We start from the raw sequence: 24,157 nt of genomic DNA on the forward strand, positions 1-24,157 counted from the left end.
CCTTGACATTTAAACTCACAACCTTGAGTACTTATCCATCAGTTTCTGTCGATTGAGGCTTTGTATGATTTATTGTGCAAAGCTTGATAAAGATACTTCATCTCCATTGGGAAATATCATAACATTATGAGGTGTAGGATCTCATGTGACCTTGACCTTTTTGATTACTTTTTGAAACTCTTTGATGAAACCTTGCTGATTACTTATTTAGTTTGGTTTAATTTAGTTTGATTAGGTGATTAGTTAGGTATTTGCATCAATGAACAGAGCAGTGGAAGATAGGGTATTGACATGGTGACAGAACAACCATCTGTCTGACTCTCATGGTCCAGGGAGTACCATCAGACTCATGCTGTGCCTCTGTGGTTGAGACAGACACAAGCTCCAAGTTCACATTACCAAAGTCTTAATCTCTTGTGTCCCTATCTACCAGAAATAACTAAATAAGTCACCCCCACACATACATCCATACTGTATTCTCTGGGTTACTAGAGTGCAGCCTGCCATGGCCAGGTTACTCCAAGACTGTGGATTGCAAGTTTTCTAGAACATCACTGCAGTCATCCTTGGCTCTGTGCCTGAAAAGCCAGCAGCACCATCAGAGACTCCACCCATCCCACTCTCAGGCAATTTGGGCCCCCTGCAGTCTGGCAGGACATACAAGAGCTTCCAGTCTGTCACCACCAGACTGCAAGACAGCTTCATACCAGACAGCACCTTCTCTAACACTACCCTACCTGACTGCACACATTAAGCTCCCTGTATAGTGTACACTGAACTAGGCTACTACTCCCCTGTACTCATACAGCTTGGTTTGAGACTATAGTATAGTTTACTATAATATAGGCCTACACTTTTGATGGCTGATGGACTCCACTTACTGCTGTCTGATTTATCCTTTTTGCTGGCTTAAATTTATGCCCACTGTGTTCTCTTGTCCTACCTGATTACTATGATTTGCACTGCTTTTTCACTGTTCGTTGCACTTGATTGTTTACGTTTTTGACCATCTGCACTAATTCATTCCCGAAAACAAACAACAAAAAACAGCCACTATCTGTATTATGTATAAACTGTCTGCACGGTTTCTGCCACTGGCTAATAAAAATAAATTCCTCCATGCATGCGACATACTCTAATGAATAAACTATTTGGCTATAAACTATTTGAATAAACTATTTGGCTATAAACTATTTGAATAAACTATTTATTTAAAGTCTTATAAAATATTTAGCCTACTTTAATGCAGGTATGCTTGCAATCACGCGAGAACAATAGCCTGTTGATTGGACAAAGTCATATTCGCAGTGGACAGTTACGCCTATGCAATTATTTTGGTCACCGTAAGTTCCCTAGATTTTTTTTTAATGTCTGCAACACGCATTCATTTAAATGTAACCTATGTATAAACACATTAAAACAGTCGAGTAAATTACACCGATTATTTTGTAGGTTCAAGTCATTGGGCAGCGTAAGTGTCATTTGTGTAATTCAATGCGCAGTGCCGTATTCCTAAACGACCTAACGCGGCGTTTTCATTCGTAAGTAGTGTTCGTGAATAGAACCTTGGGATAACATAGTGCAGCTGCCTTCGCTGTTCAGTTAGTGGGTCATGGGGGAGGTAAATAAAGAAAGATTAAAGAGAGCTAACTTATAAATACAAGCAAGATACCCAGCGCGGGCCCAGCCGTGGTATTTGAGACGTTTTGGGTTCATCTTTCCGGGCCAGTTGTTTCTGTGCCTGTGATTTTGTGTTTTGGCTGTATGCGCTCTATTATTCGTCAAGACGAGTGATTTTCAAGGGAGGGAGGAAAGGTCTACCGAATCGCCAGTAAGGTGGTGAGTTGACATGTCAAGCTACATTTTTGTTCATCAGACAGCTAGCTAACAAGATGTAGTCAATTTGCTTATAATACTCGAATTCGTTGAATTTGATCAACTGGGGCTACTTGTCAGCCGACATGGCTTCTTAATAAGCTAATGTGTTAGCTAGCAGGCTTGTCAGTCGCCTGACACAGTAACGTTAACTTGATCATCGGCATGTTCTCTGCATTCATCCGCCAAGGTAGCTCGCTGTCTAACGTAGGTTACGCCATTTGTACCCACAAAGACTCATTGTAGCCTTATTAGCTTTTAACTAGGTAGATGTTGTCAATTAGCCTGCTATTCTACCTGCTTAGCTTGGAAACGGAGCTTTCTGCTAAATGGACAATGCAGATTACACAACATTTATCACAGGTAGCTAGCTAGCTAGCTAGTGAGGGGTTTGCTTTTTAAAGCGATTCTGTCAGTATCAGAATGACCTGTGGGTCGTAGACCATTGCGGTGTGTGTGTTCTCTTGGGAAAAACATGCAACATTGGTAGATTCAGTGTTGACAGTTAAACATAGTCATCAGACTGCAGTTTTCTGTAAATTGCACATATTTGCCTTATAATATCTTGCCTTTGCAACTGAAAAGAAATGTCAACAATATAATATATCATCATAAGCTGTTTGCTGAGTGTGTTGTGTAACTTAAGAGTGGACGCCTTGATTCACTTGGCATTATCTCATGGAGTTTATTATTGTCATGATATAATCCTCTTTATTCAGCTAATCACCAACACCGTTATGTCAGTGGAAAAATAAATCTAGCAGGTTTAGTTCAGGTGTGTACAACAGCCAGGTAACATTATTTTTATTCCCTCACAGAAATTATTGTACTTAACACATTCATGCAATCTAAATTAAGAAATATAACTATTTAGTTAAATCAGGCTATGCATTGCAAATGTTGCTTTTAGATTGAATTGTGTGGTTTAATCCACACATGTGACGTGTCTATTCCTTGTCTTGATAACTAATTTTGGAAGTAAATACAGCACAATTTGCAGTTAGAATGTGTTCTACTCGACATTATAGTGTTTGTTTACTGTTTGCCAGTATGTGCCATTGAGAAACCAGGGAGGTATTGAAATTCTAATTGAGCATGGTTTCAATGTATTGTGTGTGTGTGTGTGTGTGTGTGTGTCTGTGTGTGTTATCACAGTAAAGTTTGGACCAGTATAAAAGACCAAATGTGAAAACAGCCTTGATTTCTTTCAAAGAATGTTACAAATGGTCAGGAATTCGGATAAGGTAGTAGAGGACATTTGCAGAGCTTGACTTGTGGATTTCATGCATTCTTATGATCAATGGTTAGACATAGAGAGACACAAGGCCACAAACCTGCAAGATCACAGTTATGGATGTGCAAACTTTATGTTTTTAATGTATACCAAGGTCTAATTGAGACAGAGCTGCGTTGCCATGGCGATGCGGGAGCTGGTGGAAGCGGAGTGTGGGGGAGCCAATCCCCTCATGAAGCTGACTGGTCACATGACACAAGAAGGAGGGCCTTGGAGGCATCGGGCAACGCCCAATGTAAGTTAGAACAACTCTTTCTAATCCATCACCATACTCAGATTTTGGTTGTCATGTTGTAGACATTCAAGCCTTTCTAACATGCTGACAAATGGCATGATAGGCTTTTGTTTTTAATGTGACCAATGTGCACTGTTTGTTCATTTAAATCCCTAGCTTCCTCCTACACCCATTGAGATAGCAACTGAGGAAGAGGTCAGTATCAGTCCTAACTGGTCGCAGTGTAATAGCGGTCATGATCATATGGCACATTCAGAGACCTTAACAATCTCCCGTCTCCACATGTAGTTGGTGAACGAGTTCCTGCAGGCCCCTCCACGGCCTCCTCATAGCTTTGACATGGGGCAGCTTTTGGAGGAGATGCAGCAGATTGACCAACAGAGCTACAGACAAGCCCCACAGCGAGGTGAGCTTCCACTCGGAGGAAGAGAGAAGGTGTTTGGGGCTTCGTCCCGCCGTGCGAGGCGTGAATGTCAGACTAAACATACACACAGTGATGCTTTTAAAGACCTACCCTATGAACTGTTCTGTCTCTGTCTGAAGCGCCTGGAGTGGCTGCGTTGGCGCTGTCTGGCGACTGGGCCTCAGAGTTTGTAGCTGGCGCTGATGCCGCCTCCTCGTCAGGGCAGGTGGGCCTGGGCGAAGGAGCCGATGCTGATTGGACAAAGGAATTCATCAGTGAAGTGGCAGGTGACTCATTGCCCCCCCCCCCCCCAGTTAGCTATTCTTTTATCTTGTTTTGAATGTCCTTATAAATATACTTGCATTTTCTTTCTAATAAATATTTTAATATTATTTAATATTATTAGATTATTCCTAATGAATTATTAATTCTCCTTACAGAGTAATAGTTTGTATATGTTTATAAGTCTATTACTATTAGATTATTACTAATTGGTGTATATATACAGTATTTGATCTAGGCTATATGACTTTACTTTAACTGTTGATTTTAATGTAATGTTGTAATGTAATGTTGCTGATGTCATTGTATGTCGCTTTGGACAAAAGCCTCTGCTAAGAACTAAAAACATAAACGTCTTATTTTATGCTGGTTTTAATTACCTCTCTTTATTTCTGGATCCAGTATTCACCACTCTGTTTGTGTTTCCACCAGATCCTGGTCGTTGGGCTGAGGAGTATCTGGAACAATCAGAGGAGAAGCTGTGGCTAGGAGACCTTGGCGAGAAAGAGAGAGACAAAGAATGGTGAGAAAATGAGTCAACGAAACAGTATAATGGGTGATACTGTACATTCAAACTAGATACAGTAGTTCAAGAGGTTAACTGGAATTTGTAAGGAAATTGTAAGAAGATGTATCAGCAGGCAGATTGCTGTAGGTCCAGCATGTGTGTGTGTGTGTGTGTGTGTGTGTGTGTGTGTGTGTGTGTGTGAGAGAGAGAGAGAAAAAAACATTGATCTGACACAAAGAGAGAAATAGTTTGTCACAATGAGCTGCTGCCTGTGTGGCTTAAAAACCTTGAGCTTTGAGAACTGTATTCAGCAGACTTTTGAACCCTGTCTCCTGGGCTCCTCATGTCATATGTACAGAGAGGTACAGACACTGTATTAGTTGAGGGCATATTTTCATTATACTTCCACCAATCAGGACACAAGAATACCAGCCCGGAGATGAGCTCAAACAAACAGCCAATGAACTTCTTGCGAAAGTGGATGACCCTAAGCTACAGAACACAGAAGTAAGTATTTTTTTTGTCTCAGGTTCACACAAATCCTTTGGTGTTTCTGTGATAATCTTGTAGTTATATCTGTGTGATGGTGTGCACTAAATCTCCTCTTGATGGATCACACCTTTGTGTATATTTGTTCCCTCATTAAATCTCTTTAGCCACTCTTGTCATCTCATCCATTAGGAACCATTATGCTCTTCAGTAGTGGATGTTTGCTTTGTGTGCTAGCTGTGAAACTGTGTTGTAGTGTATAGATGTTTTCATTCACATGTGTCTAAGTGACACACTGTTGAGTGGGCCAGTAGCTGTAGTGTAATCGGTCGTGTGTTGTTGTTGTTGTTGTTGTTGTTTGTCTGTTATGTGTAGTTCCTGCGGTTCATTAGGCAAATTGGCGAGGGAAGTGTGACTGTGGAAGACAGTGCAGGCAAACAGGACACAGATAGAGCTCAGGCCAAGGAGGCACAGCGCTGGGCCTCAAGCCTCAACCAGGTAGGAGCCCTCCTTCCTCCTCATACTGAGGAACAGTGAAGGGTTCAAGTGCAACTGCACCCCATGCGCATACCATCTTGGCTCAAGCATGTATGCTTGGCAGAACTGGCTATGGTATACAGCAGATCCTCTCCAATTTTCACAACTGTTACATCCATCCTATGACTGGCCTTGAGCCATAAGCCTTGAGGATTGTTTGATTAACATGTCCGGATTTCCCGCTTGGGACATAGGGTTTGTTTTGATAGTAACACCTACATAGTTACATTTTTTCCTTGTAACTGTGACTTATCCTTTTCCTCCCAACTAAACCTGTTATGACCTTTAACCCCCCCTTACCCCTCAATTAACCCCCATTCATACCTAAATAACCCCACAAACACCCCCAACCAAACCTCCTCCAAAAACACCCCTTCACTCCCTAAAAACACACAAATCTTGCCCCATGACCATGCCAGCTCCTGGAGGGCGGGGCACTAACTGTGCCAGTGGAGACGAAAGAGGGAAAAGTGGAGAAAGACCAAGTAAAAGCCAAAGAGGCACACCAGTGGGCTAACCTCGTCAAGCAGGTAGGGCCCCAGGAGCACCACCACCTGGACACAGTGGTCCCAGCAGTGCTCTTAGTTTTGGCTTGTCAGAGCAAAGCAGCTGTCGATCAACCAGCTACTCTTTTTGAGCCGTTTGCCCCAGCATTTTAGTTGCATTTGAGCCGTTTGCCCCAGCATTTTAGTTGCATTTTGCTTAACTTTCTATATAGCGATCTCTTTCATATGCTCATTTTCAAGAATTTCATTGTTTGTCAAAAGATGCAAATTAGAAAATAGTTGTGTAGGCCTGTCAGCCTTCCTCCTCCTCCTGGATGTAGGTGAAGCTAGTCCCAGTGGTGCCTCCAGGGTTGCATAAATGGCCTTTTCTACTGCCCTTTCTGAGCTGAACGTAGTCCATCTCATCCCTATTTGTTCCTCTGTCTCATTCATCCTTACCTCTTGCACTCTCCCTGCTGCCATCTGCTTCATCCTGCCGGTTTGTCGAGCTCGCGCAGAAAAGCACCAGAATTCTCACTGACATTTGGCTGCTGCATGCCTTCCTTCCGCAGGTGTCGGCGGAGTCGGCTGAATCGTGGGTAGATGAGTTTGCCACGGCAGGACCAGATTTCCAGCAGGCAAAAGCTGCAGTGGAGGTGAGAGCGTAATGACTCAGACTGTGGGAGTGTTACACAAACATCTTGGAGCTTTACTTGACATGCTTGGCATGCTTTTTGATGTTAGCTGTGATCAGGCAATTTAAAGTAGAAATCCGGCCGATTTTTACATGGATCTTAATTGCTAGACGTCGCCGTTTGAATTCAAAATACTGTCACATACCTCAGTTTCCATCAGTCGCTTCCAGGAAAGCCTAAGAAAGTTGTTGAGCTCATGCTGGCTTTGCAACGAAAACTTGAAGTTTATTTCCCCTCAAAAATAGGTAATTGAGTGACCTATCGACAGTACTCGGCAACGTCTAGCGATCAAGATCAATGTAAAAATCGGCCAGATTTCTCCTTTAATTAGACAAGAGGTATTCCATGATTGCTGATATTTATGATAACTATACAGCTTTACCTGATTAACCTGCAAGTGGGTTTTGCCTTGGTAAAATCCCAGTGAAACTATATTTTTACCTGAGCTGATGAAAGACGAATGTCCCAGACTTCATTGAATAAGCCTAATAAGAAGTATAATTTTTTTTCATAAGCACTTCGGGAAGTCTTTATTACTGAGGGGCTAAGTGTAAAGGATGTGATTAATTATGTGTGATTGTGTCTTCGCTCCTGTAATGACCTTTGTGGACTTGATGAATGTATTACAATCCATTATTCAGTAAATCTGCCACTCACACAGGCAGAGAGACTTTTAAGGTAACCCGATTTGCATAATTAGGAGAGGTTAGTGTCTCTCTACAAAATCCCAGGTTATGGTCTACTTTTTAATTTATGTCAGTGTCATGACTTACACTGATTGCTTTTTCTAATCCTCCCGAGTTCAGTCTTACACAAGAGCGGGGTCCTTCTATCTATAACTGAGCAGGTGCCGTGCTTGTGCAGCAGGCTCTGTCAGACACTGCTGTGTTTTTATGGTGTTCTCTCTGTGACAGTCTCCTTGTGAGCATGGCGACGGCCATTTTAACTCTTGAGAGTCTCTCTTTTCCCCTCCTCAGAGCGATGTGGATTTTTGGGAGAAGCTGCAGCAGGAGTGGGAAGAGATGGCCAAGAGGGATGCGGAGAGCCACCCCTGGCTGTCCGATTTTGACCAACTGCTCAGCACCTCCTACGACAAGGTACCTGCCTGCTGCCCACAGCGTTCTGCCTGCGCTGTCTGGGTTTACTGTCACTGTGTGGATCTCAGCTTCCTTTCCACTCCACCTTTAACTCTTTCTCTCTGCCTCCCCCTTTCTCTCTCCAATGTGTGTTCACCTCCTCGTCCCCTTCCTCCTCCTCCTCCTCTTCACAGGGATATCAGTTTGAGGAGGAGAACCCATACATGTCCCATGACAGTCCCCTGGCTGAGGGGATCAAGAGGATGGAGGCAGGAGACATACCGGGGGCGGTGCTGCTCTTTGAGAGTGCAGTGCAACGGGAACCAGACAACCAGCTGGTCAGACTCCCATCCGCTATATAAACATCCACGCACACAAGCATGGATACATGGGCAAACGTGGATTAATAGGAATAACCATTTAATTGGCCCTCCATTTATAGCAACCCATTACATGCGTACTGCAAGCATGTGTGGAGTGATTTGATTATGTTGGGAATTGGGACTGTTTCTGTTAAACTGCACTGAAATATCGGGTTCTTTTTTTCCCAAAGGCTTGGCAATATCTGGGAACCTGTCAAGCAGAAAATGAACAAGAATTTGCTGCTATAAGTGCCCTCCGCAGGTAAATCCGTCAGACTGCAGGTAGACAGATTGCTGTTTTTGTGAATACTGTGTGGTCTTATTTTCTCATCTTGCAGGGGGGGGTGTTTACATATGTCTTATTTTTAAACATAATACTCCCCTGATAAAGTGTTCAGATAGTTGTCCCTAAACGTATTCTTTGAGCCTCCCCTAAACCCGCTCTCACACTCTCTTCCATTCCTGCCTCCTCCGCTCTTCCTCTCTGCCTTTATCTCTCCCAGATGTATAGATCTGAAGAAGGACAACTTGACTGCGCTGATGGCTTTGGCTGTCAGCTTCACCAACGAATCGCTGCACAGGCAGGCCTGTGAGACGCTGCGCGATTGGTTGAGGCACAATCCCAAGTACCGCCACATCCTGGAGCAGAGCGAACGGGAGAAGGAGAGGGACGGCGCTCGAGAGAGGGAGAAGGAGAGGGAGCGATTTGGATCCCTTTTGCCTGAGTCAGTAGTTCCTTACTGAATTTGTGTGTTCTGTGTGAGATGAGTGTTTGCAGCTGTGCAGACTGCTGTAAACTGAGTCAGTGTACACGTTTAACTGCTCCCACTGTAAAGAAAACAATACTCAGCTGTGTAATATTGATAATAATAGAGTGATAATAATACTTATGTAGCATAAGTATAGTATAAAATATAGTATAGCATAGCATAAAGTAATAGCTTTGTTCATTTTATATTATATAATGTTACCTAATGTGGTTACAAATCTTGTAAATGGACAGTAATTCATTGGTCTTCCTCCTTCATTTCTCAGGGGTCTGTTCACGGAGGTCCAGTCCCTGTTCCTGAGTGCAGCAGCTTCTGACCCCAACCATGTGGACCCTCAGCTGCAGTGTGGCCTGGGCGTACTCTTTAACCTGAGTGGCGACTATGACAAAGCTGTGGACTGTTTCACCGCCGCTCTGTCGGTCACCCCACAGGTATGTGAGCAAGCATGCAGTCCTTTGGTTGAGTGAGGTTGATTTCTATAGTGTACAATAATCACAGTAGTCCATGTAAAAAAATGGACAGTCTTTTAAAACAGAAGATATAATGTACTTAAATCGTCCTTACATATCTCCCTCTCACATTTTCCCTGTCAGGACTACTTGCTGTGGAACAAACTAGGTGCCACCCTGGCCAATGGGAGCCGCTCCGAGGAGGCTGTCGACGCCTACAGGAGAGCCCTGGAACTGCAGCCTGGATTTGTGCGCAGCCGCTACAACCTGGGCATCAGCTGTGTCAACCTTGGAGCTCACAGGTCTGGGCGGAGAGCTGCACGCCATCTGAGCCACAAAAACACAACACTGCACTGGGTCACCTCAAAGAGTGATAAATTGCCTTATTCATTTAGTGTGATGATTACACTGAGAGGTCAAGAACAAAGTCTCTTGACAAAACTACTGGACTTATGGATTAAAACCATAAGGGTACAGTTGTTTCTGCATATTGTTGAAGTTAGACCACTGTAAATAAGACCGCCTAGAGTTGCGTAATACAGTACAAATCCCTGCATACAATGTTTAAAAAACTGCCTATATTTTAGCATCCCTGAAAACGTCCCAAGGCACAAAAATACACTGAGGGAAAAAAAATATGTTTCAGAAACATAAAGAAGTCTTCGTATTATATTCCTGTTATATATAGTATATTTGCTGCACAACACTATTTTACAGAGCACACTCATTTTAAGTAAGCATTTGGCAGCCGACAAACTACACACACTGTTGAAAGACTCTGTTATGCATAAAACTGGGTTGAAGTGGTATACTCCACAGACCCTTCTGAGCCCTTAATCTCTGCTCTCTATTGTGTGATCCCCACAGAGAGGCGGTGGAGCACTTTTTGGAGGCTTTATCCCTCCAGCGGCAGGCTTCTGTGGAGGGGCCTGTGGGCAGGGCCGGCGCCGCGGCAACCATGATGTCCGACAACATCTGGTCCACTCTGCGCATGGCCCTGAGCATGATGGGAGAGAGCTCGCTGTACGCTGCGGCAGATCGCCGCGACCTGGACACTCTACTCGCACACTTCTGCCAACGGGAGGGGGAGCCTGGACCAGAATGAAGGGGAGAAGGGGAGGGCGGAGGAGAGGGGAGCAGAGAGGTGGAGTGTGAGTGTGGGGAGAGGTGTTTTGGAAAGGTGGAGTGCAGGAGGGGGAAAACAGGAGGAGAGGAGTAATCATGATGAAGTGAATGAAAAGCCACATTGGCTTAGAAACCTGAAGCTTTCACTCAACTCACTGCATTTTAGGAACATCAAACAGGGCTGCTCTTGCTAAAGTCTAAAGGTAAAATAGTCAGCATAAAACCCATGGTAATCGATGGACAGTGGCTGAAGCTGACATTTACCTAGACCTGCTCAACCAAGCCAATCCCTCCCCGACACAACCTGAAAAGAAGGACGGGATTACACACAGTCTCTACAGCACAGAGGAAAACATGGGCTGAGACAAAAAAAAGAAACATGAGGAAGAGGAAAGGGAACAGGTACTAGGAACTACATGTGGTCACATGAGTTAGAAGTATGTATTCTGTATTCTCTGATCAGTTTCTTCAGATATTGCTCATGTTGTAAAATAATTTGCCCAATTGTAAATGCTAATAACCATATCATGTATTGTACTATAATTATTGTCTTATTACTGTTTTCAGTATAGTCCGCCCAAACTTAATTAGCTATGTAATCCAAGCAATAAAGCTTTGACATTAAAACGGTATGTAAAACAGTAATGACTGACTAATTACCCTTAGATGAGTAACATACATTTTGCGGTTATTTTCAAATATGTAAGTTCAAGTCATTTCAACTGATCAAAAAACTCTGTAAAATGGTGCATATTTGAAATACAAGTTGTTATCATAATAACATGTTTTGAATGCTTGTCACTGTTAACTAAAGCATTTTTTACCCACGTATGATTGGACCATATTTCAAACACTTGCTACACGCCCTCTTTTAAATGGTCGACGAATGTAGCCAGTCAACGCTGTAAAGGCGGGAACTTCAAATCGCTCACTGATTGGTTTGTTTGAAAATAGCCGAAAACACAATTTACCCCTTTTAAATGCCCTGACCTGCTTCTGGGGAACACCACTGTCTGAAACTGCTAACGTTACAACAAACTAGTCTTGCTAAGTACCAGCTTTCCTTTCTGCAGTTATTGTTACTTCAGAAAGTCAAGGTACACAACTAGAACACTGACGTTACTAAACGAGAACGGAAGAAAAGAGTGGAAGAAAACATTAACGTTTCTGGAATCTAAAGAGGCATTTTCAGGTAAGTTTGAAATTAACGTTAGCATAGCTAGCTAGACCTAGGTGACTACAAAACGTTATTCGATAACTTGTGCGGCCAGTGCTTATGAACTCTAAGCTAAAGCTTGCAAGCCAATTGTTGAAATTTGTTAAGTGTAAATCAGTTAAGTGTATTCTTGACTTGCATCACTAGGTTTGACCTCAACAAGGAACATTTATCGTTAACGTTATTTAACGTGTCGTTTTAACGTTAACTTCACGTTACGTTAAGATTGCAGACAAAGCTCAGGCAGTGTGATTGCTAACGTTAACTTAAGGCAGCCAACGTTGTGTTCTCAATAGCAGCTAAGTGCAGTTGATAGCATTTTCGTCTTTTGCAATCCAATGATGGGTTAACGTTAGCTGCTAACTATTATCATTAATTTTGGCACTTATGATTACCATTTTTAACTTGACTGCGTTAACACTTTTAAGACGTTAAGACATTTCCATTGCGGACATGAAATGTCAAGTAAATTAAGTGACATTAATTTCACAACCAACATGGGTGTAAATTGGAGAAGTTATCCTAACCCTCTATGATATGAACCCTACTCTGAACTGAGGGACTTGCAACTCATAAGTTTTGAAACCACAATATTTTCCTACGTTAGGTGAAACATTATGGGTTCCAGCGAGAGCAAGGTGGCAGCTAGTGTATCAACCCCCAAACCAGATCCTATCCAGCGCATTAAAAATCAACGTGTGGCGGAGCTTGTCGACCCTCGCTCCCCGACTGCAGGCATTGACCGAACGCCAATTCAGGTGAGCATAAACAACCAATGTGTCTTTGCTTGTTTTTTCCTGTCAGTTGATAAAACCCGGACATCACATTAAAATGTCGTCTTGCCTCTTGCAGTCCAACAGTCCTCACGACTTTTATGATCAAGTTTAGTTCTCTTTTACCAGTTAAAATATTTACGCATGGCCATGCACGTATGATATGATGCGTTGCCTCTGACTACATCTGTTGTGTACAACTGGTGTATTGTAGAGTGCTTTCTTGTAATGTTGAATTTGGAACATGATCGTTTATGGAAATACCTAATATTTCGACCAGATGGCTGGTGCCTTTTCTAAAACTGGAGTAGAGGAATCTTCAGGATCTTCATTAACATATGACCCTCGCTCACCAACACATGGTATCTCCCGCACACCAATGAAAGACAGCATGAAGGGTAGGACGTTTGTTGCATATCCTTTTAGTTTGAAAATATGGATTTAGTTTAGATTTTGGTTTATGATTTGTAGGTTTTGCACATGACATGGAAACTGGTATCACTTACAATAGACTTTTAACTTTGCTGGTGTTATTTGTATTGGCTCACTGATTTGAGATGCAACTAAATGCTATACACCTTTTCTCTCCTCCCATAGTTACAGTGAGTTCCTTTGCCAGACGCCTGGGTATGCTCTTTTTGACCGAGTCTAGTATAGATGAAGCTGCTGCCCTTCCTCACGTCACCTTTACCAAAAACTCCGACCTCCCTGTAGAGGAGCTAGGTTTCACAGAGCCCCTACTCACCCACTACACTACCCTGGACTCCGGCAACTGCGACAGTGCCACCACATCAGATGCCCACACTCCATCGCAGGGCTACGGCTCTCTGGTCAGCAGCCCGTTTGTGCTGGTTGGTGAGGTGGTGGAGTTGAAGGCTGACCTCTCCTTAGAGGAGGCGGAAGACGCCCTGGTGGCTGATTCCTACTCTCCTATAAAGAAGGAGCTCAGTCTGAGCTTGCTGACGTGCCACGATGGCATGAACCCATCCCAGATCTGTGTGGATGATGACTGCCCCCTCACCCCAACCCCCACTGAGGTCGTGCCTAGCGAACAGGGGAAGGAGGACCACGGGTACGCCCTTCCGACAGTTTCTGTTGAGCCTGTGCCGCTTGTCTCCCTGCCCACAGTCGTAGAGTCTGCCCCAGAGCCAGAGATATCTGAAGCTCCCGTGGTCGACTCACCTAAGGTGGAGGTCACTGAAAAGTTTGCCCCAGAGCCAGAGATATCTGAAGCTCCCGTGGTCGACTCGCCTAAGGTGGAGGTCACTGAAGAGTTTGCCCCAGAGCCAGAGATGTCTGAAGCTCCCGTGGTCAACTCACCTAAGGTGGAGGTCACTGAAGAGTTTGCCCCAGAGCCAGAGATGTCTGAAGCTCCCGTGGTCAACTCACCTAAGGTGGAGGTCACTGAAGAGTTTGCCCCAGAGGTGTGTGAAGCTCCCGTGATCGACTCCTCTAAGGTGGAGGTCACTGAGGAGCCTGAGCCCGTTCCACAGCGGCCCAGCACCCCCAAAGCTACCAGTGCACCCGCACTTCCTGCTGCAATGACTACGCTTCAGCCACAGGCCCTGACCGCTCAAGCCCAGGAGGGCATTAGGTGCCCCACCTTTGACACAAAGAGCCCCAGTCAGGTGGTGTTCAAGCCTCAGTGGTTGGGCGTCGGCTTCGGCGCCACAGGGGTGAAGCCCAGAGGCCTGCAGGGCCGTGGCAAAGGCAGCTCATCACCGCTGGCCTCCCGAAAGCCAGCCGACAGCGAGAACCAGGGCTTGAGTGTTAAGCCCAAGCAGAGAGGTGTGTTGACCTTACCTAGCTATGTTCTGTCAGTTCCTTGTTTATTGTGCCTCATACACTAATAACGTTCATGTGTGAGTATGTTCGATTTGCATCGCTGGAGCTTTTACGTTTCTGTGGTACGTAGGAATGAGATGTGAGGTCAATTTGCTTGGGCAATATAATAATTTTTCTTTTTGGTAACAGGTAAGGTCCTTGTCAGCGACGGGCGCTCTCCTCTGCAGATTCGCAAAGAGACCAACTCACCTCGGGAGAACTCCTCTCAGGTAGACACACACACACACACACGGCAACACCACCCCGGCACATAAAGATGGCTAATTTTGTAAGGGCAAGAGATTTTGCCTTTTCTTAAAACATGTAGATGCATTTGTTTCCTTTCCTTTCCCAGATGAAGTTGAAGATCTCCACCCCAGACAGACAGAGACTGGGGCAGCTGGACAGAAGAGCTCTAATTCAGTATATGAACAAAGAGAATCAGAGATAGGATGGACTCGACAGATATTGTCAACACATTGTAAATACGTCACATTTTTAATGTACAGACAAAATATCTGTTTGTTTTTTCCTGTTTGTTTGCTTTTCTTTTTAACCAAACCATCTATTAAATTGTTTCTAAACTAATGTAAATAAAATTGAAAATATTGATTTAAGTGTTTTTCATTACATAATAATAATAATAATAATAATAATAATAATAATAATAATAAAAACATAAACAACATGGTGTTCTAAAGCAGTCATCTGAGTTTATTTGAAAGTCATTAAGAAAGGTACCAGATGGCAAGTGCTTTGTGAGTGAATCAAGAGTTTTCAAAAAAGGCCATTAAAAGTCCAGGCAAGTGTGAACGTAGTCTGGGATTACGGTCTTTAAGCCAAGTAACTAATGTGGCTTTGGGTTTCGGTCAAATCATTTCTTCAAAATGAGGTGCATAATTAATCAGATTCAAATTGGTGTGCTACAACGCTAGTCAGAACAAAAAATATTTCTATCGCTTATCCTAAATGTTGGGGGGAGGGGGGGGGGGGTCTGAGGTGAAATGTTGCATTTTTATGAAGAGACAAAGCAATCGTTTACTCTACTCTAGTGTTTGTAAGGAGCATCCCCACTTAGAACTCAACATGGCAATATCATAATACAACCAGGGTACCTAAAAGGCATTCACCAAATTAAAGTTAATATTGTTATTGCTCAGTAAACTGTAAAATTTCCCTATCTGTTCATCCACTGGTCTGCTGAACTTGACAGCTTTGTCCATTTCTTTTGTTTGTGGTTGCTACCAGACTAGACACGTTTGGCTGATAACCATATTATCAGAGTGGACCACATGGTCATGTTACAGTTGTGTTAGGACTTGGAGGAATCATAAATTAATCTATGCTAAAAACTAAAAAAGAAAGCTAGCTTTCTACAGCCAACATATTACTTTAGGAAATCCATGTATAATAAAACAATCAATATTGCTTCAAACACACAACAGCCAAACACACATAACAGCTGTATAACATTGAACTGAATATAAAAGTGGTCCTATCATCTGTGTAAATCTAGACAAACAATTTTCCTTGCATAACCATTTGGCAACTTCTGTGTTGACATTAGTGTGCTATACAGAGAGCATCTACTGTTTAATTGTGAAGTGTAACGAAGGTTAGAACTAGTTTAGAAAGTCTTGCCAAATCCTACCAAATTCCTTTAGAATTTATCAGCATCAATGGCAAATTTCCTAAATAAAGCCCCATTGCGCAGAGCCTGTTTTGCCGATGTAACTCCACATCAACCCAAAGCATTTCTTTTGGACGGAAAGGAGAGGAGGACTAGAAAGATGTGCTTCGCCTCCAAAAGACCCTCTTTTGCCTTTAGTAAGACTTGGTGCAACAGAACTCCTACTTTGTTTCTGCCGGTATTTTATGACCTCGCTCTACCTATAACTCTCTTAAGCTCATCCCCACCCCACCCTGAATTTCATCTTGTATAGTGCTCCCAGCTTGCATTTGTGTGGTCGTGGTGTTTTTGGGGAGGTGCTTCAGTTCCAAATCTTCAGGAAGCTGTCCCAGGACCCAGTGCAGCAGGCCATTCCATCGGTTGTCACTCCGATGCAGCTCACTCTGTTGTCATGTCCAGCCAGCACACCTGGGGAGAGAGAGGATACCACCACTCATTAGTGAAAGCCACCCACTTAAGCTCTATTTAGGAGCCTGACCTCTCAGGGTTGAGGCCCTTTCTGATGTTTCACCCTCTGAAAGAAGAGGAAACTAGAATAATGGCATGTTTCCTTCACCAGATCTTTACTTCCTGTTTGTCACACTCACCCACTCTCTCTGACTTCAGCGTGTCCCAGATGTTGACGTTGAAGTCATCGTAGCCAGCGAGAATGAGTCTCCCGGACACAGACGGGGCGAGGGAGGTGACGCCGCACATGATGGTGGAGTCCTGGTAGGTAATGAGGTCCTGGTCGGACCGCAGGTCATACAGCTTACAGGAGGCGTCGTCAGAGCCTGTGATTATCCCGTTACCGTTGGGGAAGAACTGAAGAGTGGAAGAAAAAGTTGGGGAAACGGAGCTTGAATACAATACGATCCAGCGTCTAGCAAATGAATTACCAGTGTGTTAAAAGAAACTGATACATTTATTGTTTGATTACAAGCACATCCAAGGAGGCAGAGGGTGCCGACCTCGGCGCCTGTAATGCTATCCTATGGACTGACTACTGGGCACAGGTATTTATTGCATGTGTCTGATATGGGTTACAGTTCTGGATATGGATGTACTATTGTGTTTTTATGTGGAGCCCTCACCGAGATGGCATTGACATCACTCTCATGTCCACTTAATGTGTGTGTACAGTTTCCATCTCGAATGTCCCAGTGCTTGGCTGTGTAGTCACAGGCCCCAGAGACGAACGTCTTGAAGTCTGGAGCCACTCCGAGGGACATGCAGTCCCCCAGGTGACCTGCAAAGATGGTCTTCTCTGTCCCTGTCTCGATATCCCATAAGATGCTAAGGCACATCAAAAGAGGAGTTTGGATGAGACATCGTAGAGGTGAACAGTGGGCTCTTGTGTGTCTCTGCACACACTTAGGTAGCGAGCAGAGCAATGCATTATAGTTTGGGTTAATTGTATTTAATTCATTGTCCCAATCCCCATACTGTGCTATGGTGCCTCTGAAACTCAATTACCAGGTGCAGTCACCGGAGCTGGTGATGATCTCACTGTCACTTACGAAACGACAGCAGGACAGGTAACCTAGCCAACAGAGACAAGACAGAAAGATTTATCATCTTATACCCTTGATACCTCTGATGATGATCCTTGATATTTTGTAGGTTTTGTGAATACTTTGTCTATTTCTCCATCAAGCCATTTTCACCTTTCATATTGTTGTGCAAAATAATAAAGATTCATGAAAGCAGTCCATAGTTTTAACCTGTATGTGACGCTAACTCGCGCATGACCTTGACGTTGCCATCCTTGCCCTTCAGGTTGTAGATGGAGCACATGTTATCCAGCCCACCGCATGCCACCAGGTTTCCAGATGGAGCATACGAACATGTCATTACCCACGATGACTTCAGGGGAATGGCATGGACCTGTGGATGTTGACATGAAGTCAGACAGGGGAGCACAGAGCTCATCCATTCAGCTGTCGCATCACTGTCTCCTGCTCAGGCATGGACTTGCAGGTGAGTTCTCCTCGAAATGACTGATTGTAGCCATGCCTAATTACAGGTAATGTTGCAAATTGCAATGAAATAACTCCAGTAATCTTTAAAGGGGATGCAATAATATTTTAAATCAATTATTAATGTCACAAGGCATCTTTGCTTTTGTGAGGAGCCAAGTCACCTCATCCATTACTCTTACAGTACCTTGTTGGTGCTGATGCTGTCCCACACGATCAGTTTTCCATCCTGAGATGCGCTAACACACAGCCTGAAAGAGACAGAGGGCAGAGCATGAGGCACCTTCACATCACTAGTATTGATTGATGCAACATCGCAGTCCATTTCTGCAGTGACCCTGTAGACTATACTGTAGTGTATCATTTGTCCTCAAAAAATTATGTTTAGCCGTTATCAGCCCAGTATGAAATGAAGAACTAGATGGCAGATGCTGCCTGATGTTTGTCACATAACACGCATGAATTTAGTGTTACCTTAAGTAGGAATTTGGTTTACTTCTGTTTCAGAACAGGAAAATATTTTCATTCAGTGATGACTTGACTTGACTGGGACTTATGAAACTGAAAATTAGAATCTACGACTTTTTGAATAACTCCGTCAGCCACAATCACATACATAATAACCCCTGTTGATGCAGGATAGATGGCATCTAACAGACTCTGACCAGACTCTGGTGTCTTCAAAGCCCAGTACTTCATCCTATTAAAGAAACCCAAGCACTAACAAATCCACTTAAATAATCACAGCTTGATTAGACAGATCTTATCTCATTTAATGCCTCCAAGACACTGACCTCACTGCTTCATCTCAGGTATCAGCAAAGCTTACAATCCACTAAAACCCTTAATGGTTTAGGCTAATGTGTTCAGGTGGCCATGCAAACCAGCCTAGCATGTTTCAGGAAGGGCTAGTATCGGTCGATTGCTGTGTGTTGTGCGCTGGTGAGCTGTGTGTCTTACGTGGAGTCCTGGCACCAGTGCATGGCGTAGATCTTGGCTAAGTGTCCCCTCAGTGTCTTCCTGGTCTTCAGCTGGACACGGTTCACAACAGCCGTCGCAACGCAGACCTGCTGTAGCGTGGTGTCGGACACGGCTTTACGGGCTGCCTGTGAAATGGTCAAAATCATGACTATCGGATGACTATCATGTCGAGATATGCACATTTATTTAGACACACATATTGAATATGTACATACCTACACGCCGTATCTAGGCCTATGGTGTTTTAGAAACTGAATGAACTCTCAAATATTTACTACTGATGATGAATTAAATAAATGTCAGTGAATGTATTACTCTGATATCAGTTGTGGCCAAAATGTTTTTTGTACACAGTCAGGTTATACATATGCAAACATGGTTTTAACAGTCTTTGACTACATCCCTATGATCATTATGGTTAACTAAACCATATGGTCTATTTATTATGGTGTAAACTTATTTGCATGTTGAGTGTGTGTGTGTGTGTGCGTGCGTGCGTGCGTGCGTGTGTGTGTGTGTGTGTGCGTGCGTGCGTGCGTGCTGAGGACACTGACTGTGATTTGATCTTTCAGGCTCTCCGCCTCTTTTCGCAGCTGCTCCATTTCACCCATGGCGATGGCTGGTCAGGTGTTGTCACCAGGTGACACAGGCCGAAAGTGAGATCAGGGGGACAGGGAGAACTCTGGGGGGCAAAAAGAGAAAAAAAGGGTTAGTGTGGTTTTTCTTATATTTGTACAGTTGTGAAGATGTCAGGGTTGATGTGACCCAGACCTTGTCAGGAAATTGCAGGATTTTCAAGTTAAAGTGAAGTGCTGTAATTCTTCAACCTTTGCTCCATATTTCTCTCAGGCACAAATTTGCAATTCAAATACTGCTCAGGCTGCTTTGCAAATATTCACAAACAACACGCAAGCATGGACTTACACAACCTACACAAGCCATCAAATACCTACAAACCACCCACCTGCTGACATTCACACACATGCAAAAGTATATTTACTGTATATTCTATAATATGCAAATTTCGCCATTGTAAAACCTAAAAACTAATGAAATGTAAAGACAACCAAGTGTGGACCCTTAACTGGGATAGGTGAAAGTAAACCCTTTGACGATCAATTACGTTACATTCCAATAACAATGATGTTTTCATCACACAGTTGATGAAGAAGTGCAGTTCTGTATGATCAGGGAAAATTTTCTTTTCTTGGTCTTTGTTGTTAAATGCCAGAAAGATGAAATATTACATTTATGAGCACCCCAATATAACTCAGTTACAGAAAACATACACAGTATGCCAGCACCATCTTTTTTGTTCAACAAAGTATAACATCAGCAAAACACATAATTTACACCTTTTAACGTCAACTGTTAACAATTTAGGACAAGTATTATGTTTGCAATAGGTTTTAAAAATGACTGTTTACATATATACCAAATTTCCCTCACGGGATCAAAAGAGTATCTACTTACTTATTTATATTGTTCTTTAAAAAAAATAGCCTGAAAATAATTTGTCTTCATTCTCAATTTCTCCTCTTTTTACTCACCTTGCAGACTTGTTGAAGATCAATACCTATGTTGCAGTTGATAAACTTAAGATCAATACCTATGTTGCAGTTGATAAACTGAAGATCAATACCTATGTTGCAGTTGATAAACTGAAGATCAACACCTATGTTGCAGTTGATAAATATGTGTTGCTCTTATAGTCTCAATCTGTGCGAGTGTCTATGAAATTCCCGACAGAAAGTGCCTTTACATATGATTTGTTTGTGGGAGAGAAGAGAAGGCAGGGGTGGGAGTGACGCTGTGAGGGACACAGATTTGCTTTGTATGCCTTAGATGGCTCTATGTAAAAAAAGACCAGCCAGCCAACCAACTTCACCAGTATTGTCTATTTGGATGAAAAATGCACCTTTTAGAAGAATCTGACTGTTCCCCAGTCAAAGCAGCAGCTTGGCCCTTTGGTCTAAGTCAGGCCTGCTGCTATTCTGTCACATCTGCACAGTAAATGAGCACTTCATCAGAATTACAGTTCTGTACAGTGTCGCCCCGGCGCTGTCTCTGTGCACATTGTCCTGTGCAGGCCTGTGGTTATTTGTGTGATTAAATAAGTGAGAGAGAAGCACAAAGCAGAGCAGAGCTTTGAGGGTCGGGGAGCTGGGCATGCCGGTGAGATCGAGCGAGGGAGCAGGCGGGCGAGCGAGTGAGTGAGTTTAAATCCTTGCGGCTGAGATTTTAAGGGAAGCCTTTTGAATCAAATCTGCTCTCATCCGATTACTGACTGCTCTTTGCATCTGGATAAGAGTTTATACACGGGGAGGGGTGAGAGAGAGAGAGATGGGGGGCAGTTGATATGGGAGAGATGGAGAGTGGGTGGGTGAGATTGTGAGGGGGTATGTGGATAGACAGACAGGGAGAGGAGTAAGGGAACAGACTCATGAGCAACACATTTCAGTGCGGGCTGGGCCTAAATCTGTTTTAACCATCCAGGTGGTAACTGTGGAGGTCCTTGCTAATATTAATTAAATGTGGCTATCGAGAGATTATGTAAAACAGGACGATGTCCTTCCAGAAAGTGTCCAAAATGTGGTTTAGATGATTAATAAAATAATAACTTTTTTTTAAATAACTTTCACATCACTCTAGTGCAATGAAAAAACATTTTTTTATAACTAGCCTGCCAAAAAAGTTGACATATATCTGTCCTACACTTTTAAATGGATATTTTTCCATGTTTTTGTTTTTCTGTGTCTGAGAGGATTCAGAATCTAAAAGATTATTGCTCACCCTAGACTCATTTACTTTATTTCATTCTTTACCATCCAGTCACAGACACAAAAAAAGATTAAACACCATAAATCAAAATCTTACCACAACTGATAATACATTACTACACTGTGAGACAGTGTTTTGCAGATTATCTTGCCACCAGATAAATAAAGAAACTAATAAATGTGCTCTAGCAACTGCAACCCACAGTCATTTTGACAACTGGAAATCAGGTCGTTAGATTTTGCCTGGGCATTTCAAGCAGTCTAGGTGCATTGAAATGACGTTTCATATGTTTTGCAAACTGCGTCTATGGGCAGAAATGTCCTAGAGGACCAAATTATGTGGACATTAAATTTCATTGACAAAATTTCTATCCAACACCCACCTGAAAGACAGTGGAGACAAGGCATATTCCACACATAGTCCATCTCATTGGTTCCTTACACACTGCTTAAATTAATGATACTATTGGGAACTCAGTTCTTTAAAAAATATAATAAATATTACATAAATTTTAAATGAACCAGCCTTTTTTTCAGCCAACAGTTCATCATGGTGAAATGTGACCAACGGCTCAGAAAACACATCAGAAGTTTTAAACATGGCCACTCACCTGCTTTTAGCTTCTTGTTTGGTCTCTGGTGTTTCTGATGTTTAGGGTAGTTTCTCCACTTTGTCTTTTCCCAAAACGATGATATTCATTCAATTTTTCTGTCATATGCACTATTCGAAATCTGTCTTTCAAACACCCACATTCAGACAGGCACTCTCTCTCTCTCTCTCTTTCCCTCCCTCTATACTATGAAGAACAGATGAGGATTGAAAGGGATGAAGGCAGATCAGGGATGAGGGGGATAAATCCAACGATGGACAGAACAAAAGTGGGAGGGAGGGACAGTAAATGTGTTTCTGTCTCTCTCTCTCTCTCTCTCTCTCTCTCTCCCTGTGTGTGTGTGTGTATGTGTGTTTGTGTGTGGAGGGGAGAGAGAGAGAGAAAGAGGATGGACAGAAGAAAACTCACTAAATGGGGTACAGAATCAGGTCATGGGGTCAAATGACACCAAAGCAGGTGTAAAACACAAAGGGATGACAAAAAAGAGGATGAGCTGAGAGAGGGGGATAAACCAAACACACAGTGTCCAGAGCAAAGCCTCACTGCAAACACTGTGATTTGGACACACTGATATACACACCTTCAGAAGAGCAACAGCCATGGCGCTAGGCAAGCAACAAGCTACCCCCTCCCAACACACACACACACACACATGCCTGCCATCAGGTGTCTTATGGTGAAACATAATGGAGACCACTGCCTTCACGGACCGGTAGGCCCCATTTCCACAACACAGAACTCTGAGGTGCACTTCAGATTTGGTGAGGGACGTCACAGAGATAAAGAAGTGGAAAATACTAGGAGGATGTGTGTGTGTGTGTGTGTAGGCTGTGTGTGTGTGTGTGTGGTCTTTAGGGTCAAAAAGTGGGATTTGAGAACATTTCTATGTATGGTGCAGCTCAGCAGGCAATGCAGTCAGAAGGCCCAGTGTTTTGTAAACACTAGAGTGGTCTAATATTAGCACACAGAGAGAGAGAGAGAGAGAGAGAGACAGACTGGGACAGTGAGGGGCCAAGACAAGGTGACACGATGGGTGACTTTCCCTTAAATATCTGGAGCCTGTGATGGTAATGGGTAATCCACAAATGCTCCCTCATCTCACGTAGTCACTCACTCACTCACACTAAAATGCCAAAACCCAGCTGATGCAGACCAACCATTCTGAAAACATGTCAGTAATGTGCAAAAACACAGCGAGAAGAGTCAGATAGGAAGAGAAAGAAAACATTTATTTGGCAGGTAAGGGACATGACAGACTAACTCATCAGAACATCAGAGAAAACACTAAGAGACAATGGATAGAATATGATGTGTCTGTGAAGGCCTTTGGAAATCAATTCAACAACAACCAGGAGCCGAGCCTTGGCACCCTCTTCACAGGATTTAGGGGTGGGGGGTCTAGAGCGACACAATGGGCGCAGATAGATGAGGATTATAATCTGTTAAAGAGGCTGAGAATGGGGTTTCGCTTTCACATGACTGCACAATGAGAGAAGTTGCTTAAGGCTGTGCTACTGCTGCTGTTGTTGTTGTTGCTTTAGGATGCAATCCCCCAAGATAAGCCCCTGTAGGCTGCTCAGCCGTCATAGAGTCTATAGAGTCTTTACATTCATTATGAACTAGATAACATAGAGTCTCTTATACAGTCAATAAAGGGAGTATTATCCAGATATTGTGCACCAAGGGCAGCCAGTCAGGGTTCAGCTGGCTTACATTTCCAAATTGAAACCAACATGAAA

The 24,157-nt window shown here is 43.3% G+C and overlaps 3 protein-coding genes across 7 annotated transcripts; 2 read left to right on the plus strand and 1 right to left on the minus strand.

Moving 5' to 3' along the window:
- The first annotated feature begins 1,556 nt into the window (after positions 1 to 1,556).
- Positions 1,557 to 11,409, plus strand: pex5 (peroxisomal biogenesis factor 5). Of its 5 annotated transcripts, XM_042105963.1 has the most exons (17): positions 1,557 to 1,839; positions 3,264 to 3,404; positions 3,561 to 3,599; positions 3,693 to 3,810; positions 3,948 to 4,094; positions 4,522 to 4,612; positions 5,014 to 5,104; positions 5,462 to 5,584; positions 6,043 to 6,153; positions 6,681 to 6,764; positions 7,781 to 7,900; positions 8,074 to 8,217; positions 8,433 to 8,503; positions 8,745 to 8,966; positions 9,277 to 9,442; positions 9,605 to 9,762; positions 10,328 to 11,409. In XM_042105963.1, exons 2-17 carry the CDS (start codon positions 3,291 to 3,293, stop codon positions 10,563 to 10,565), a joined length of 2,037 nt encoding a protein of 678 aa, XP_041961897.1. In that variant the 5' UTR covers positions 1,557 to 1,839; positions 3,264 to 3,290; the 3' UTR covers positions 10,566 to 11,409. The 5 variants fall into 5 exon arrangements, with proteins under 5 accessions (XP_041961897.1, XP_041961893.1, XP_041961895.1 ...); XM_042105959.1 differs by lacking the exon at positions 6,043 to 6,153 and having other exon boundaries at positions 1,558 to 1,839; XM_042105961.1 differs by lacking the exon at positions 6,043 to 6,153 and having other exon boundaries at positions 1,558 to 1,839; positions 3,279 to 3,404.
- A 160-nt stretch (positions 11,410 to 11,569) lies between these two features.
- cdca3 (cell division cycle associated 3) lies at positions 11,570 to 15,015 on the plus strand. The gene is made up of 6 exons (XM_042105964.1): positions 11,570 to 11,777; positions 12,409 to 12,559; positions 12,855 to 12,972; positions 13,172 to 14,362; positions 14,549 to 14,628; positions 14,754 to 15,015. The coding sequence occupies exons 2-6, from the start codon at positions 12,419 to 12,421 to the stop codon at positions 14,847 to 14,849; spliced, it is 1,626 nt and encodes a 541-aa protein (XP_041961898.1). The 5' UTR covers positions 11,570 to 11,777; positions 12,409 to 12,418; the 3' UTR covers positions 14,850 to 15,015.
- A 75-nt stretch (positions 15,016 to 15,090) lies between these two features.
- Positions 15,091 to 22,590, minus strand: gnb3a (guanine nucleotide binding protein (G protein), beta polypeptide 3a). The gene is made up of 9 exons (XM_042105966.1): positions 22,419 to 22,590; positions 19,582 to 19,709; positions 19,007 to 19,152; positions 18,234 to 18,297; positions 17,792 to 17,954; positions 17,544 to 17,610; positions 17,162 to 17,363; positions 16,676 to 16,892; positions 15,091 to 16,496 (listed from the first exon to the last, which is right to left on the minus strand). The coding sequence occupies exons 2-9, from the start codon at positions 19,636 to 19,638 to the stop codon at positions 16,390 to 16,392; spliced, it is 1,023 nt and encodes a 340-aa protein (XP_041961900.1). The 5' UTR covers positions 19,639 to 19,709; positions 22,419 to 22,590; the 3' UTR covers positions 15,091 to 16,389.
- Between the last annotated feature and the right edge of the window lie 1,567 nt (positions 22,591 to 24,157).

The sequence above is a fragment of the Alosa sapidissima genome, chromosome 10 (genome assembly GCF_018492685.1).
Source record: "Alosa sapidissima isolate fAloSap1 chromosome 10, fAloSap1.pri, whole genome shotgun sequence".
In the NCBI taxonomy this organism is placed as follows: domain Eukaryota; kingdom Metazoa; phylum Chordata; class Actinopteri; order Clupeiformes; family Clupeidae; genus Alosa; species Alosa sapidissima.